Raw genomic sequence first — 12,771 nt, forward strand, 5'->3', positions numbered from 1 at the left:
CTAGGTGAGAACCAGGGGAAACAGCAGACATTCAGCAGACATATTATAGACACTAAAATGCAGTTTGCTAAGTATTTATTATGCTACAACTTATCATAAGACAATGCAAAATGATATCACCCCCCCATGTGTGGTATAAACTTAGGCATATGCCCAGTCCACCAAGGGGAAGGTATACACTCAGAAGCCAATAGTGCTCGCCTAGGGAAATAGGATCACTGTGGTTCTCTTCATTTTCCCACAATGCTGATATATATGACTTTGGTAGCCGCCAAGTAAAGAACAGTGTTAAAAAGTTTGTATAAATCCGGTTATGGCCGCAGGCGGTGAAATCCTACTGTTTCCTTCCAGATTTCCGAGAAGTATGGTCTCCCGGAAGAGAATATTTGCAAAGTCTACAAAAAATGCAAGCGAGGGTGAGTGCCCCTTCAGCCCTCCTGTCTGTGGCTCCTCAGAACTGCCAAGGCTGAGCGTGCCCAGATGGGATGCAGAGTTTGCTCAGTGGGTGTGGAGTGTCCCCCAGTCAGGCCAAAGCCATGGTCGCCTCTCCACCTGCAGAAACCAGACACTGTTCCTAGGCAACAAGGATGAGAGTAGGGTGTGGTTCAAGGATCTTCTCACAAGTGACCTACTGGCATAGAAAGTACAAGGTCACTCACTGGAGGACCCAAGTTCAAGTCCCCAAACCACTGGAGAATAAAGTTGTTCTTTTTTTTAATTATTTTATTTTTCTTTTTTTGGTTTTTCGAGACAGGGGTCTCTCTGTAGCTTTGGTGCCTGTCCAGGAACTAGCTCTTGTAGACCAGGCTGCCTCTGCCTCCCGAGTGCTGGGATTAAAGGCATGCGCCACCACCGCCCGGCTTTTATTATTATTATTATATTGTTCACTGTAGCAACAACCATTCACCCAACTCTCATATATCAGACCTCAGACCGAGCCTATCATCTAACCCTCCCAGTCACACTGGCAGGTAGATAACATGACCCACATCTTACAGGGAAACTGAGGCTCAGAGATGATAAGCAGGGATGGCAGCTGTGAGCTAAGGCACGGCGAGGTGAGAAGGCCCAGAAAAGCCACCCCAGGCAGAGAGCGACTGGAAGGGGCAGCTGCCATGAGCCCAAGGGGGAATGTAATTGGGGGTTGAGTTGAAGATCCCAGTCAAAGGAGCTCCAAGGGCCTCTTCCACCTACAGGCTGGAGGAGGCAGGAGAGAAGCCGCCATACAGTCTCGGACTTGCCCGTCCTCCAGCTGCACTGCTTAAAGCACAGCGGACCCTGCTAGACAATCTAACTCCAGCTGCACCTGCACAGGGCCCACGCTGTGGTCTGTGCATTCTCCCACTGAGAAGGCCTCGAAGGATAAAACCCATCCCAGGCCAGCTCACCTTAACCTACTCTAGCCTCCCGCACAGAAGGCTGGGATGTAGAAAAGGACCCCTTTGGTTTGGGTTGCATGAGAATCTAGAGGGTTTTGTCAGTGTGTGGGGTCTTCCCCCCACTCCACCCCACCCCCATCTTCCACCTCCTACCAAGTTTCGGTTTCATACAGGGACTCACACACTGGGGTAGAATCTACTTACTGTCTGCTTGCCCAGACAAGCCCAGCCCCACTGCTCCTTCAGTGCCACGCCCACATGCCCTACTTCCTGCCTCTCTTTGCAGGGCTCCCCAGCAAATCCCACCCCAGGCAAGGCTAAGCGGCAAGGGATAGCCTTTGTATTTGACAGGAAGCCAAGGAGCCCTGAGGTGAGGGTCTACCTCTCTGGCTCCTGGCTCTTTTGCCGGAGCCTGTCCCGTCAATCCCGCAGCTGCGCAAACTAATTGTAAATGACTTCCTTTGTGCAAGTTCTTCCCTCGGGCCAATTGCTGTACTCAGTGACGCCTGGCTTCTTACTGGCCTTTAGCTTGGTGGGATCTTCCCGTTCCTACAGACGGAGAAGCTGGGGTTCAAAGCAGTGGTCCTGAGTTGGGAACTAGCAAAAGGGATTATCAGCATCTTAAAGTGCACTCCCCTCAGAGTTCGACCTCACCCCTTCTCCTGGCTCCTCTGACTACTAAGAAATAGGCTAACAAAATCTGTGGCCAGCCTGGCTACTCTCTTTGCCCAGCTCTACAGACCAGGGCGTCACTCCATGGTCCCCGTGGCCACGAAAACCTCAGCCCAAAGATGTTTACCAAGGTCTGAAAGAACATATTTCCAAATTCGAATTCATTCCAAGAAATGTCCACATCAGAGGAAGGTGGACAGTCTCACCCCAAGCCTAGTTTATTCTCGCGAACCGCCCCCCAAAGTCCTCCTGACCAAGGCAGATAAAATCAGTTTTACAGGCATCACAGAGTGCTTGAAAGATTAACCAAGACACTGTTTTTGTTGGCAGCGGGCCAGGGGTTTAACTTGATGATGGCAGAAGAAGCTGGAAGCTGGGAAGTAGCAATAGCTCTTGGCAAGCCCCTGCCACTTGGGACCCAGTTGTCACTAACGGGAGGGGTCCACCTTCCCTGGGTCCACCGCCCTGGAGGCACTCATACCTGAGAGCTGACTGGTGCCACTGTGAGAAACAGACAACCCAACCCTGGAGCTGCCAGAGCTCACCCTCTCTTCCCCATCCAACCCGGCTCTCCTGGCAGTCTCTAGCTTCCAGCCCCCAGGCTAAGATCACCTTGGACAGAAAAAAAATATCACCTTGCAGTGCAGGGTTCTTCCTGCTGTTATGCCCGAGTTTCTGGTCCCCAAATGAGTTCATGGAGCTGGGTTTCTGATGCAAATTACATGAGGGTTTTTAATTCAAACTCAAATTTGGAACAGCACCTTTCCAGCACCCTAGCATGGCGGGTGCAGAAAGTGTGGCAGGGAGCCCTGGGAGGGTAGAACTTTTAAAGGGGAAACGCCGTAATCAGGGGAGTTCATGCCCTGTCATTTGGGGATTGGGTAAGGAATACATAGGATGAGGTAGTTTGTGAACCCATTGGTCAGCTTTGGGGCATGAGAACCTAACAAAGGGCCATTAATAGCTGACAAGGTATCTTCAAGGACAGGCTGCCTCCTAACATCCGGACCTCGTTAAGTCTTATGGCCCTGCTCCTTAGTTCCTTAATTGGCTATTTTTAGGGAATCTGTTCAGATTTCTGCCATCACTGCACATTTATGGAGCTGAGATAGCCCACCCCCACCCCCCTGCTCATTATATGACTTAAGATGAAGCCCCTTCTTGAAAATGGAATTTGCAAAGTCAGGTCCTCACACTGCCAACCCCAGCCTCTGGGAGCCCCAGCTCCAACCTTTTCCCCCAAAGAAGTTGCTGCCAGGCTGGTGCTGGCAGAGATAGCAGGGTGTAGACCACGGGCTTCTTCAGTTCACCCTCCCCTGAGTCCTCACAAAAGGAAGCATTTACCTGAGCTCTTCCCAAACATGGATTTTGGCTTCCTTCCGTCTCCCATTTCCTAACTTGTATTTATAGGATTTTTTGGTTCTTTTCCCTTCTCCTGAAAAATGATATCATAGAGAGACAAAAGGTCTAGATTAAAACCTGAGCTCTGCCCTCTGCTAACTGCAGCCACAGTAGCGAAGCCCAGCTTCTCCGTTCTATGAAGTGGAGTGTGACATGATTGTGAGAACCCAGTCTCCCTTTCTGTGGGAAATTCTGGTGGACAGAATTCAGGACCAGTTAATCCCCACACAACTGTTGGTTTTGGAGCAATGTCCCAGATGCACATGAAAGGGGCCAGTAGCAAAGCAGTGGTGGCTCACGCCTTTAATTCCAGTACTCAGGAGGCAGAGGCAGGCAGACCTCTGTGTGTTCGAGGCCAGCCTAGTCTATAGAGTGAGTTCCAGGACAGTCAGGGCTACACAAGAGAAACTCTGTCTTGTAAAACAAATCAAAAAAAGAAAAGGAAAGAAAGAAGGAAGGAAAGAAGGAAGGAAGGAAGGAAGGAAGGAAGGAAGGAAGGAAGGAAGGACCTAGCAAAGACTGAGAGATGAAGGATGAAAGGGTACATGGAGAACAGACTGGTGGATAGAGGAAAGAGGTGGGGTGGGATGGATAGATAGGTGACTATGGATAGGTAGGTGAATGTTTAGGTGGATGGATGGGTTGATAGATTAGTGGATAAGCGAACAGATGGATGTATGGACAGATGGGTGAATGAACAAGTAGACAGATGAATAGTTGAGGGATGGATATGATGGGTGTATAGATAGAAGGATGGACAGATGGATGGACAGACAGATGTATGGATGGTTGAGTGTATATGCCCAATTCCATTACCTGTTCAGAATATTAGCTGGGAAGGGACTAAGTGAGACTCAGATCACCTCCCAGTGATTTTCATCAGGGAGGGAGCTCTTACAGGGTACCCTTGGCATAAACTGTGGTTTTGGCCCTTTTAGAGTCTATAGCCATGGGGAGTCTACTTCTTGGGCTGGCCAGGTCCCTGCCTTGAGGGTGGGGCTGCATCATTCCGGTCTAGTATACAATCCCTTTGAGATTTCACCTTAACAGGAATCAACTGGGAGAGGCGTTGTATGGTCCCTGCCTCTGGCTCAGGCAAGCACCCCTGAGTGGCTCCTTGTGCCCTTTTGTTAAACCCAGATTGCCATGCCTCCTGAACTTGAACTTAGAGTCCAAGTCCCCAGTCTAATGACTAAAGAACAGGCATTTCCCCCAGAGTTGCACCTCAGCCACTCACAAGCACCCACACTCCGCTCCTCAGAAGGGAGGCGGTCTGCCAGCAGGCACCAGCGTGGTACGACTGGCAGACTAGGGCTCCAGCGGATCCTCGGCCACGGGGAGTGCCCACTTTACAGTCTGATTCTGAGGGTCAGAGGAAGCTACTGTGGTACCTACAGTACGGCTATCACCCTTGCTACTCAGGGGGCCAGGATACAGGGGCTTGCCACACACTGCAACCACGGATCCCTCTTCTCTCTTTCAGAATCCTGGTCAACATGGACAACAACATCATCCAGCATTACAGCAACCACGTGGCCTTCCTGCTGGACATGGGAGAGCTGGACGGCAAGATTCAGATCATCCTGAAGGAGCTGTGAGGGCCCAGCCTCAAGCGTCTCAGCCCCAGGGCCTGGCTCAGGCCACGCACAACCTCCCTTCGTGTGTCAGCTGTTACTTGAACCGCCTTTCTTGGGTCGAGATCTCTCAAGCCACACACTCAGTGATGTCAGGGCCAGGGAGGAACCACGGAGGTCCCAGGATCTAAATGTCCCATCCAGGCTCGCACTCACTCCAGAGCTTCCTGCGAGTACCCATCTACCAGGAGTCTGGGTTAACAAAGACCCAACTGCCTGCCTTCTCCAAGTTCCCTCACAGAGGCCCTGGTGGGGGTCACAGCGTCCTCTCTGCAGGGCTGCACCAGCTGCCTTGATTGCTTCTGACCTTCCCTCTGTATCCTTCCACCAACTTCAGACCAAAGAATTCTCACGCTTTGACCACTGCACTTGAAAACTCTTGACTTTCAGAACAGATGCCTTTTAAGGACACTGGAGAGGAAACTAACTTGCTCACTGATTTCCTCAGCACAAGACGTCAGTCAGCATCATGGAACTGACAGGCGCGAGTCCCCTTGCCATCTACTGTTGTACACATTTCTTATTTACAGTTTTCATTATGTGATATATATATATGAATATATTGTATATATAGGTAACATTTTGTATGTTCATGTTACATTTTTATCATTTCAAAAGTATGTATTTCATATTTCTTGGACTATTTTTTTAGCTGTTATTCAATTATGCATTTTATATAACATAGGATTTAGTAATAAAAGCCTACCTGTGCACATTTTCCCGGCCTCATGTGCGCCTTCCTTCTGGGAGTCTCCAGCCAGAAGAGAGGCTCTGGGGGAGGAGGCCTTCCTTTCTTTCTTTCTTCGCTGTGGCCCCGTCCCAAGGGCGTCGTGTCCTGCACTTGAAGGCTGGGAATGAGCGCAGCACGATGAACAGAGGTACTCACCCTGACGGACCATAGAATCCGATGTGGTCTCACAAGACTGGTGGTCATGAGAAGGGACCCCTGATGCCCAGAGCAAGGCCTGGAAAGGGTCACAATGATAATGATGGAGAGGCCAGTGGGCAGAGCCTCAGACTGGACCCATGCAGCCAAGACCTGGACCAACTCTGCCCCTACTCTCCAGACTGTCGTTTTCTCTAGATCTAATTCATACTGGCCCCAAAGGAAACGACACATCACTTCCCAACCGTACAGCAGTGACATCATATTGGTACCCTGCATACTGTCATGTGGGTATGTCTACGCCTCTGGGACAAGAGGGAACTGCAAACCGAGCCTTGTTATTCTCCAGGGAACAATCAAAAGGAATGCCTTCCTGTCTTTCTCCTTCCCTTTCTTCTTTTCTTCCTTTCCACAGTCAAATCTACCCCCCTTTTCCCTAGTCATAAAATTCACAGTGTGGTCCTCACTGGTCTCAGCTGTCACCTCAGAACCTCAGGCTCTCCAGTGAGTCTCAAAGGCCCAGGATGTGGAGAAGGTTCAGCATCCCTTTCTTCAATCCCAGAAGCTCTGCTTCCTGTGAATTAGAATTTCTTATGTCTGAACAAGACTTAAAAAAAATTGTGTATGGGTGTTTTGCTTGAATGTATGTCTGTACAATGTGTGTGTGTGTTTAAAGTTTAAGGATCAAGATTCCTTGAGAACTCCCAATTCCAACAGAATCCGTGGTAAAAATATCACAAGCTCTACCTACAGTCAGCACCGGGATGCAGGCTACGCAGTGAGGAGCTGGCCTCAGATGCGGCATTGACAGGATGCTGAAGGACCCAGCGGTGCAGCTGGATTGCAGTTTAGTGCACTGGGGGATGGCTGTTGTTTTGTTTGCTGTTATTAGACAGGATCTCACTGTGTAGGTCAGGCGAATCTTCCACTCACCATCCAGAACGCTAGGGTTCCAGGTAGACCCAACAAGGCCCAATCTAAAATCATTGTGCGGCCCTGCTCAAGGGACACTGTGGAGCGTTCAGGGTTACATCCGCCCAGTGAGTCAGGCTTCCCTGCTTCTGGGACAGTGCAATTGGAGCAAAGCCATGTGTGATGGTGATCTGACAGTCAGGCAAAGGGACTGGTGCCACCACACACACCCCAGGACTCTGTGTGTGTGAGTTCCTTCTTAGCTTCCTATACAGCTTCTGCCCAGAGCAAGGAGGCAGGGCAGGGGCAGGGAGGAGAGGATGGAGAGATAGGGGTAGGAATGGTGGGTAGGGATAGGGGGGGTAATGGTAACCTCACTGGTGTCATCTGGGCAGCCTTTCCTTTGCCCTCTTCTCTAAGCCATCATTCTCGATAAAAGTTCAGGCAATGGCACTTTTTGAAGTTCCCTAGGTGATGATGGTGTGCAATCGAGGCAAGGATCACTGTTCCAAAGTGGCACGGATGCCTTTGGTTCTCTCTCTGTGTGGCTGGTCTGTGCGCACAGAGGAATCAGCGGCCTCAGAACACACCTGCCGCAGAAGACAGGCCAGGGGCTGGCATCCTCCGCACCCCGTGCACCTACAGCCTCCAGCAAGTCACCAGCGCATAGGGAGATGAGAGTTCTCGAGCAAATAAGGCCACCTGGCTCCCAAAAACAGTGTTCTACAAGCCTTGAAAAAGGTCATTCCTGCCCTTAGAGTCAGGAGCCAGGGGTGCCATGGTGAGATTGACATTCCCCAAAGCAAAAGGTTAGGAGGAATGGAGCCACGGCAGGGTCTTTCCAACAACTTTCTCTTAGGAGCGTAGCTGTCGGTGCGTGGGGAGAGCACTACCTGCCGGCAGGTAACTGCTGCCCGGTGGATTTACAGCAAGACCATGAAGTTAAAGGGGAAGAATGAGGGAGGGAGGTGTCCTAGTCAGGGTTACTATTGCCGTGATGAAACACCACGACCAAAGCAACTTGGAAGGGAAGAGTTTACTCAGCTCACACTTCCACATCAATGTTCATCACTGAAGGAAGTCAGGACAGGAGCTTAAAGATGGCAGGAACCAGGAGGCAGGAGCTGATGCAGAGACCATGGAGGAATGCTGCTTACTGGCTTGCTCTCTGAGCCTTGCTCAGCCTGCTTTCCTACAGGACCCAGGAACACCAGCCCATGGGAGGCCCCTCCCACAATGGAATGAGACCTCCCAGTTCAATCATTAATTGAGAAAATGCCCTACAGGCTTGCCTGCAGCCTGGTTTTAGGAAGGCATTTTCTCAATCAAGGTTACCATCTCTCAGTCGACTCTAATTTGTGTCAAGTTGACATAAAGTCACCCAGCACAAGAGGAGTGAGGAGAGGAAGGAATGAGAGGGAAGGAGGAAAAATTAACAAAAAGATGGAGGAACCAGTGGAAGAAGCAAGATGACAACCCAGTGAGCATGTGTCAGACCTGCCTACTGTAAGCACGGCTCTCAGACACGCAGCATTGACACCGTCCGGAACATGTCTCATTGCTGGCTCTCAGACAGCCAGACCCACTGAGTCTGTATTCTAACAAGATACCCAAGTGACTTGTGTGCATGCTATCATTTGGGAAGCACTTTGGTACAACAGCAGTGCCTCCTCGGTCCTGCTAGCTCCATCCCAGTCACACCCAGGACTTTATAAATCAGCAGGCTACAGCATGGCTGTTATCCCAGCACCCAGGAGAAGACAAGAGGTTCTGGAGTTCAAGGACAATGGACTACAGAGGAAGGCCTTGTATCAAAAAATCAGAAGTAAATTATTAAAAAAGGAACTTTAATAACAATGTCTGGATTTGAGTCTGGGCATGCCTGTGAAGGATTAACAGAAGGGCAGAGACTCGGCCTGAATGTGGGTGGCACCATCCCATAGACCGGGGAACCATCCTGAGAAAGACAGGAGAAAGGAGAAAGCCAGCCGCCAAGTGCCAGCTTTGGCCTCTCTCTCTTTCTGTGGATACAAAATGACCAGACATCTCATGCTCACTCCTGCTACGCCATCCTGAGCTGTCCTGATCACCATCGTGATGGATTACGTGCTCACACCGAGCTGAGATTCACTCTTCCTTCTTTCAGATATACTGGTCAAGAAACGAGAAAGGTAACTGATTCCAGGCACCAACTCAATTAAATCCGAGCTTTTGAGATTCAAGCTGGGACATCTTCAGAGTGTCGGAGGACCAGTACGCAGATCATCAGAGCTCAGGGCCTCAGCCCAGCCCCAGTGCCAACAGTGACTTCTGGAAGGTATGGTGAGCCCCGCCCTTCTCACCCTGCCCTTCTGGCACCGCCCTCCTCACCCACAGCCTCGGAGAGGCCTGCTTCCTGGTGTACTCGGAGAGACAGGCATCACTAGGTGGATACCATAATGACTGAAGAGGCCTGATGTCACTTCCCGGTACATTGCCAGCCTCTCTCAATGACCCGGGACCAGGGGACTCCAGCCCAGCCAGTCCCCAGGATCAGTATGACCAGAAGCCTCCATGCTTTCCGTGTATACCAGGCTACCTCACCGTTCCAAAGCCCTAGCTTGCAGGAATCTGTGGTTCACAAAGAGCTCAGCTTCTGTTAAAAGCAAGAATTCCATTTAATTGAAAATGTTTCTTCATCCCGCCCCTCCCTCAGGAGAAAACCCAATCAGGAAGCCAGTCCATATGGGAGACCCAGGGTGTACAGTTTCCAGAGAACTTCAAGGAAGGGGCCTTGGGAAGCGAGAAGTCCAGGCATCATGGAAAGGGATCGGGGCTGGAGGAGGGAAGGGAGCCCAAGAGGACACCATCTAGAAAAGTGGCAGACATTAGCGACACCCGGGAAAGGAGAGGAAGCGCAACCAGTTTTGTTTCATCTTGGTTCTTGGTCAGCTCTTCCTCTAGCCATGGCAGGCAAGCCACGATCTGCGAGAGACACCGTCCAACTCAGAAATTGATGCTTTCTCAGAAAACTTTCTCAAAAGTGGGAAGTCGTGAAGGCGACAGAGACCAGGTCAGGCAGAGGCAAGGTTGGGGAAGTGAGATCATGAAGACAACGGACACAGAGGTCCTCCTTGCCCTGGGGACCGTGGTTCCAGGCCTCTAGCTCTAGCTGGGTCCTGCCTTGCCTGCTGATGAATACAGAGTCTACGAGTTTATGGGTAATGACTCATGACTGGACTCCATGTTCACAGGTGATGACTCATGACTGGACTCCATGTTCACAGGTGATGACTCATGACTGGACTCCATGTTCACAGGTGATGACTCATGACTGACTGGACTCCATGTTCACAGGTGATGACTCATGACTGGACTCCATGTTCACAGGTGATGACTCATGACTGACTGGACTCCATGTGTTTATAGGTGATGACTCATGACTGGACTCCATGTTCTTGATGTGCAATAACAAGGCACAGCAGAGGGCAGGGGTTCCCAGGGAATGGCCTGTGCTCCCATTGCAGGCCCCTCTGAGCCTCCTGCCTCCCAGAAGTCAAGGACAACTGGAGGTCAGGGCTCACGGACCAGGCCTCAGAGCACTGGTTGATTGGTTTCTAAGCAAGGACTTCACTACAGGGAAGTAGGCCGAGGTTCCATATCAGCGTCTGTGCTTCAAGATCCCTTAACTCTGGGGAGGGGAGTCCCCAAAACCAGCTTGGAGGCTGACGTGGAGGTAGTCAGAGAGCTCTGCCTCTCTTCCTTTCTGCTCAGGAAAGCATGGGAGGGGCAGGGGTGGCCAGTCTCCAGAAGGCAGCTCCAGACAGTATGTGACCCTGGGCTGGGTGACGGAGGAAAGGTGGGTTCTGGTGATGGGTGTCCTGGGGAGCAGGCTCGAGGGCCCAGCTGCACGAGCATCTCCCGGAGCTGCTGTGGCATCCTATATTGCTGGGATCCATTTGTTGTCCTCATTGTAGAGGAAGGATTGCTTCCCTGGGATCTCTGGCTTGTATGTGGCTGAGGAGAAATAAAGAAAAGGCATCAAAATAGAGAGACGTGGCTGCAGGGCCCGGGCCTAGTCTCAGAGCTGGGAAGAGTGAGGGAGCCCTGCTCCTGCCCCTCAGAATACACGCCCCTCTTCGTACAGGGAGAGGAAGCATCTGCAACTGGCCTCATGGTATTTTTTTTTTTTTAAAGGGTAGAGGTCACCTTCAGGTATCTGCCTCTATCCCAGTCCAGTCCACTTTTTTTTTTCATAGTTTTTCTTTCTTTTTTTTTTTTTTTGGTTTTTTGAGACAGGGTTTCTCTGTGGCTTTGGTTCCTGTCCTGGAACTAGCTCTTATAGACCAGGCTGGTCTCGAACTCACAGAGATCCGCCTACCTCTGCCTCCCAAGTGCTGGGATTAAAGGCGTGCGCCACCACCGCGAGACAGGGTTTCCCTGTAGCTTTGGTGCCTATCCTGGAACTAGCTCTTACAGACCAGGCTGGGCTTGAACTCATAGAGATCCACCTGCCTTTCCCTCCCAAATGCTGGGTTTAAAGGTATGCACCACTACCACCTGGCTCCACTTTTATTTCGAGTTAAGGTCTCCCACCGAACCTTCAGCTCCCCCGTCTCCATCCTGGGTCACAGATTCACGCTATCAGTTCTAGCTTTTGCACGGGCGCTGGGGATCCAAGCCTGGTCCTCATGCTTGCCCAGCCAGCACCTGACCTACGGGGCCGCCTTCCCAGCCCTGTTCCATGGCTCTACTGGCCGAGGCTGCCCTCTGACCGTCTTTGACTATATATAGCTTCTATAACAGAACCAACTTTACAACACCACCTCCTAGAAACTGAAATGACCATTTCAAGTAAAACAGTATTCTTAAAGAAGAGATGAAAAATTGCCAGAAAACTGAAAGCCATGGCCATCCAAGACATATTTCTCTAGCAAACAAGACTTGGGAGCCACAGCCCCTCAGGAAACTAAGGAGAGGAGCCCCTGGGTCCAGGCAGACTTCTGCCTGCTGGAGGTACCAAGACGGATGTGTGCATGTGTATCCTCCCAGCATATCGGCAGGATCATCGTGATGGAGGGGACCACAGTGACAAGAACAGCCCTACTGGAGCACTGGCCTCCCTCCCCAGCGTCCCCTACCACTTCTTTGCCTATGGGTAAAAGAACAAAGGGGGTTCTCTCCTGCCAGACTGATGCCTCTGGAGGCCCTCAGTCACCTCAGGGCTACCCAGAATGGGAGTGTCAACAGTGCTTGCCTAATGACTGAGCATGAAAGGCAAGGTGGCTTCCTGTCAGTTCTGCTTTCTAGTCCCTGTGCGTATGGCATTGTCAGAGATAGGCCAGGGAGCCTTAGAGAGCACAGGCCACCAGCTCCTGCCATTGTCAGAGATAGGCCAGGGAGCCTTAGACAGCTGCAGAGACCACCCATCACTGTGGAGCACCCTGGGAATGGAAAACTGCCCATCCTGGTGGAGGGGGCTCCTCGGGATGCTAACTTGTGGGGAGATCTAGATGCAAGGGCAAGTTCCTTCGGTCTGGGTTGGGAGGGAGGAGCTAAGTGGCTACAGAGAACCCCTCCCTCTGGTATCCATCACAAACAAGGCACAACACCTGGAGACTGGACCCTACCACAAATGCCCCTAGCAGTAAGCAGCTTGCCCTTTAGACCTTAGCCAATCTAGACTAGAGGCTTAAATATCTTTAAGAATAAGAATTTTTATGAGACTCCCACAAATGCTATGGCCCTTTCCTTCTAGAACAGTCTCTGGGGCTGGAACAATGGCACAGCACAGTGCCAACCGCACAAGCATGAGGACCTGTCTTTAGCTCCCCGGAGACCAAGGAAAAAGCCAGGGTGAGGGCATGCACCTGTAACCCTAACACCGGTGGCCCGATGACAGGCAGAT

General features: G+C 51.1%; 2 protein-coding genes across 2 annotated transcripts in view; one reads left to right on the forward strand and one right to left on the reverse strand.

Annotated features, from left to right (window-relative positions):
• The window catches only part of Grhl3 (grainyhead like transcription factor 3), a 28,854-nt gene extending 23,196 nt beyond the window's left edge, over positions 1-5,658 (forward strand). The window contains exons 15-16 of the mRNA XM_057784561.1: positions 352-416; positions 4,936-5,658. Of these exons, the coding sequence (XP_057640544.1) occupies positions 352-416; positions 4,936-5,050 (180 nt within the window). The 3' untranslated portion in view covers positions 5,051-5,658. The remainder of the gene's footprint in view (positions 1-351; positions 417-4,935) is intronic.
• A 4,669-nt stretch (positions 5,659-10,327) lies between these two features.
• Positions 10,328-12,771, reverse strand: part of Stpg1 (sperm tail PG-rich repeat containing 1) — a 41,372-nt gene continuing 38,928 nt past the window's right edge. The window contains exon 9 of the mRNA XM_057783981.1: positions 10,328-10,880. Coding sequence (XP_057639964.1) covers positions 10,804-10,880 — 77 coding nt within the window. The 3' untranslated portion in view covers positions 10,328-10,803. The remainder of the gene's footprint in view (positions 10,881-12,771) is intronic.

The sequence above is a fragment of the Chionomys nivalis genome, chromosome 11 (assembly GCF_950005125.1).
Source record: "Chionomys nivalis chromosome 11, mChiNiv1.1, whole genome shotgun sequence".
Lineage (NCBI taxonomy): Eukaryota > Metazoa > Chordata > Mammalia > Rodentia > Cricetidae > Chionomys > Chionomys nivalis.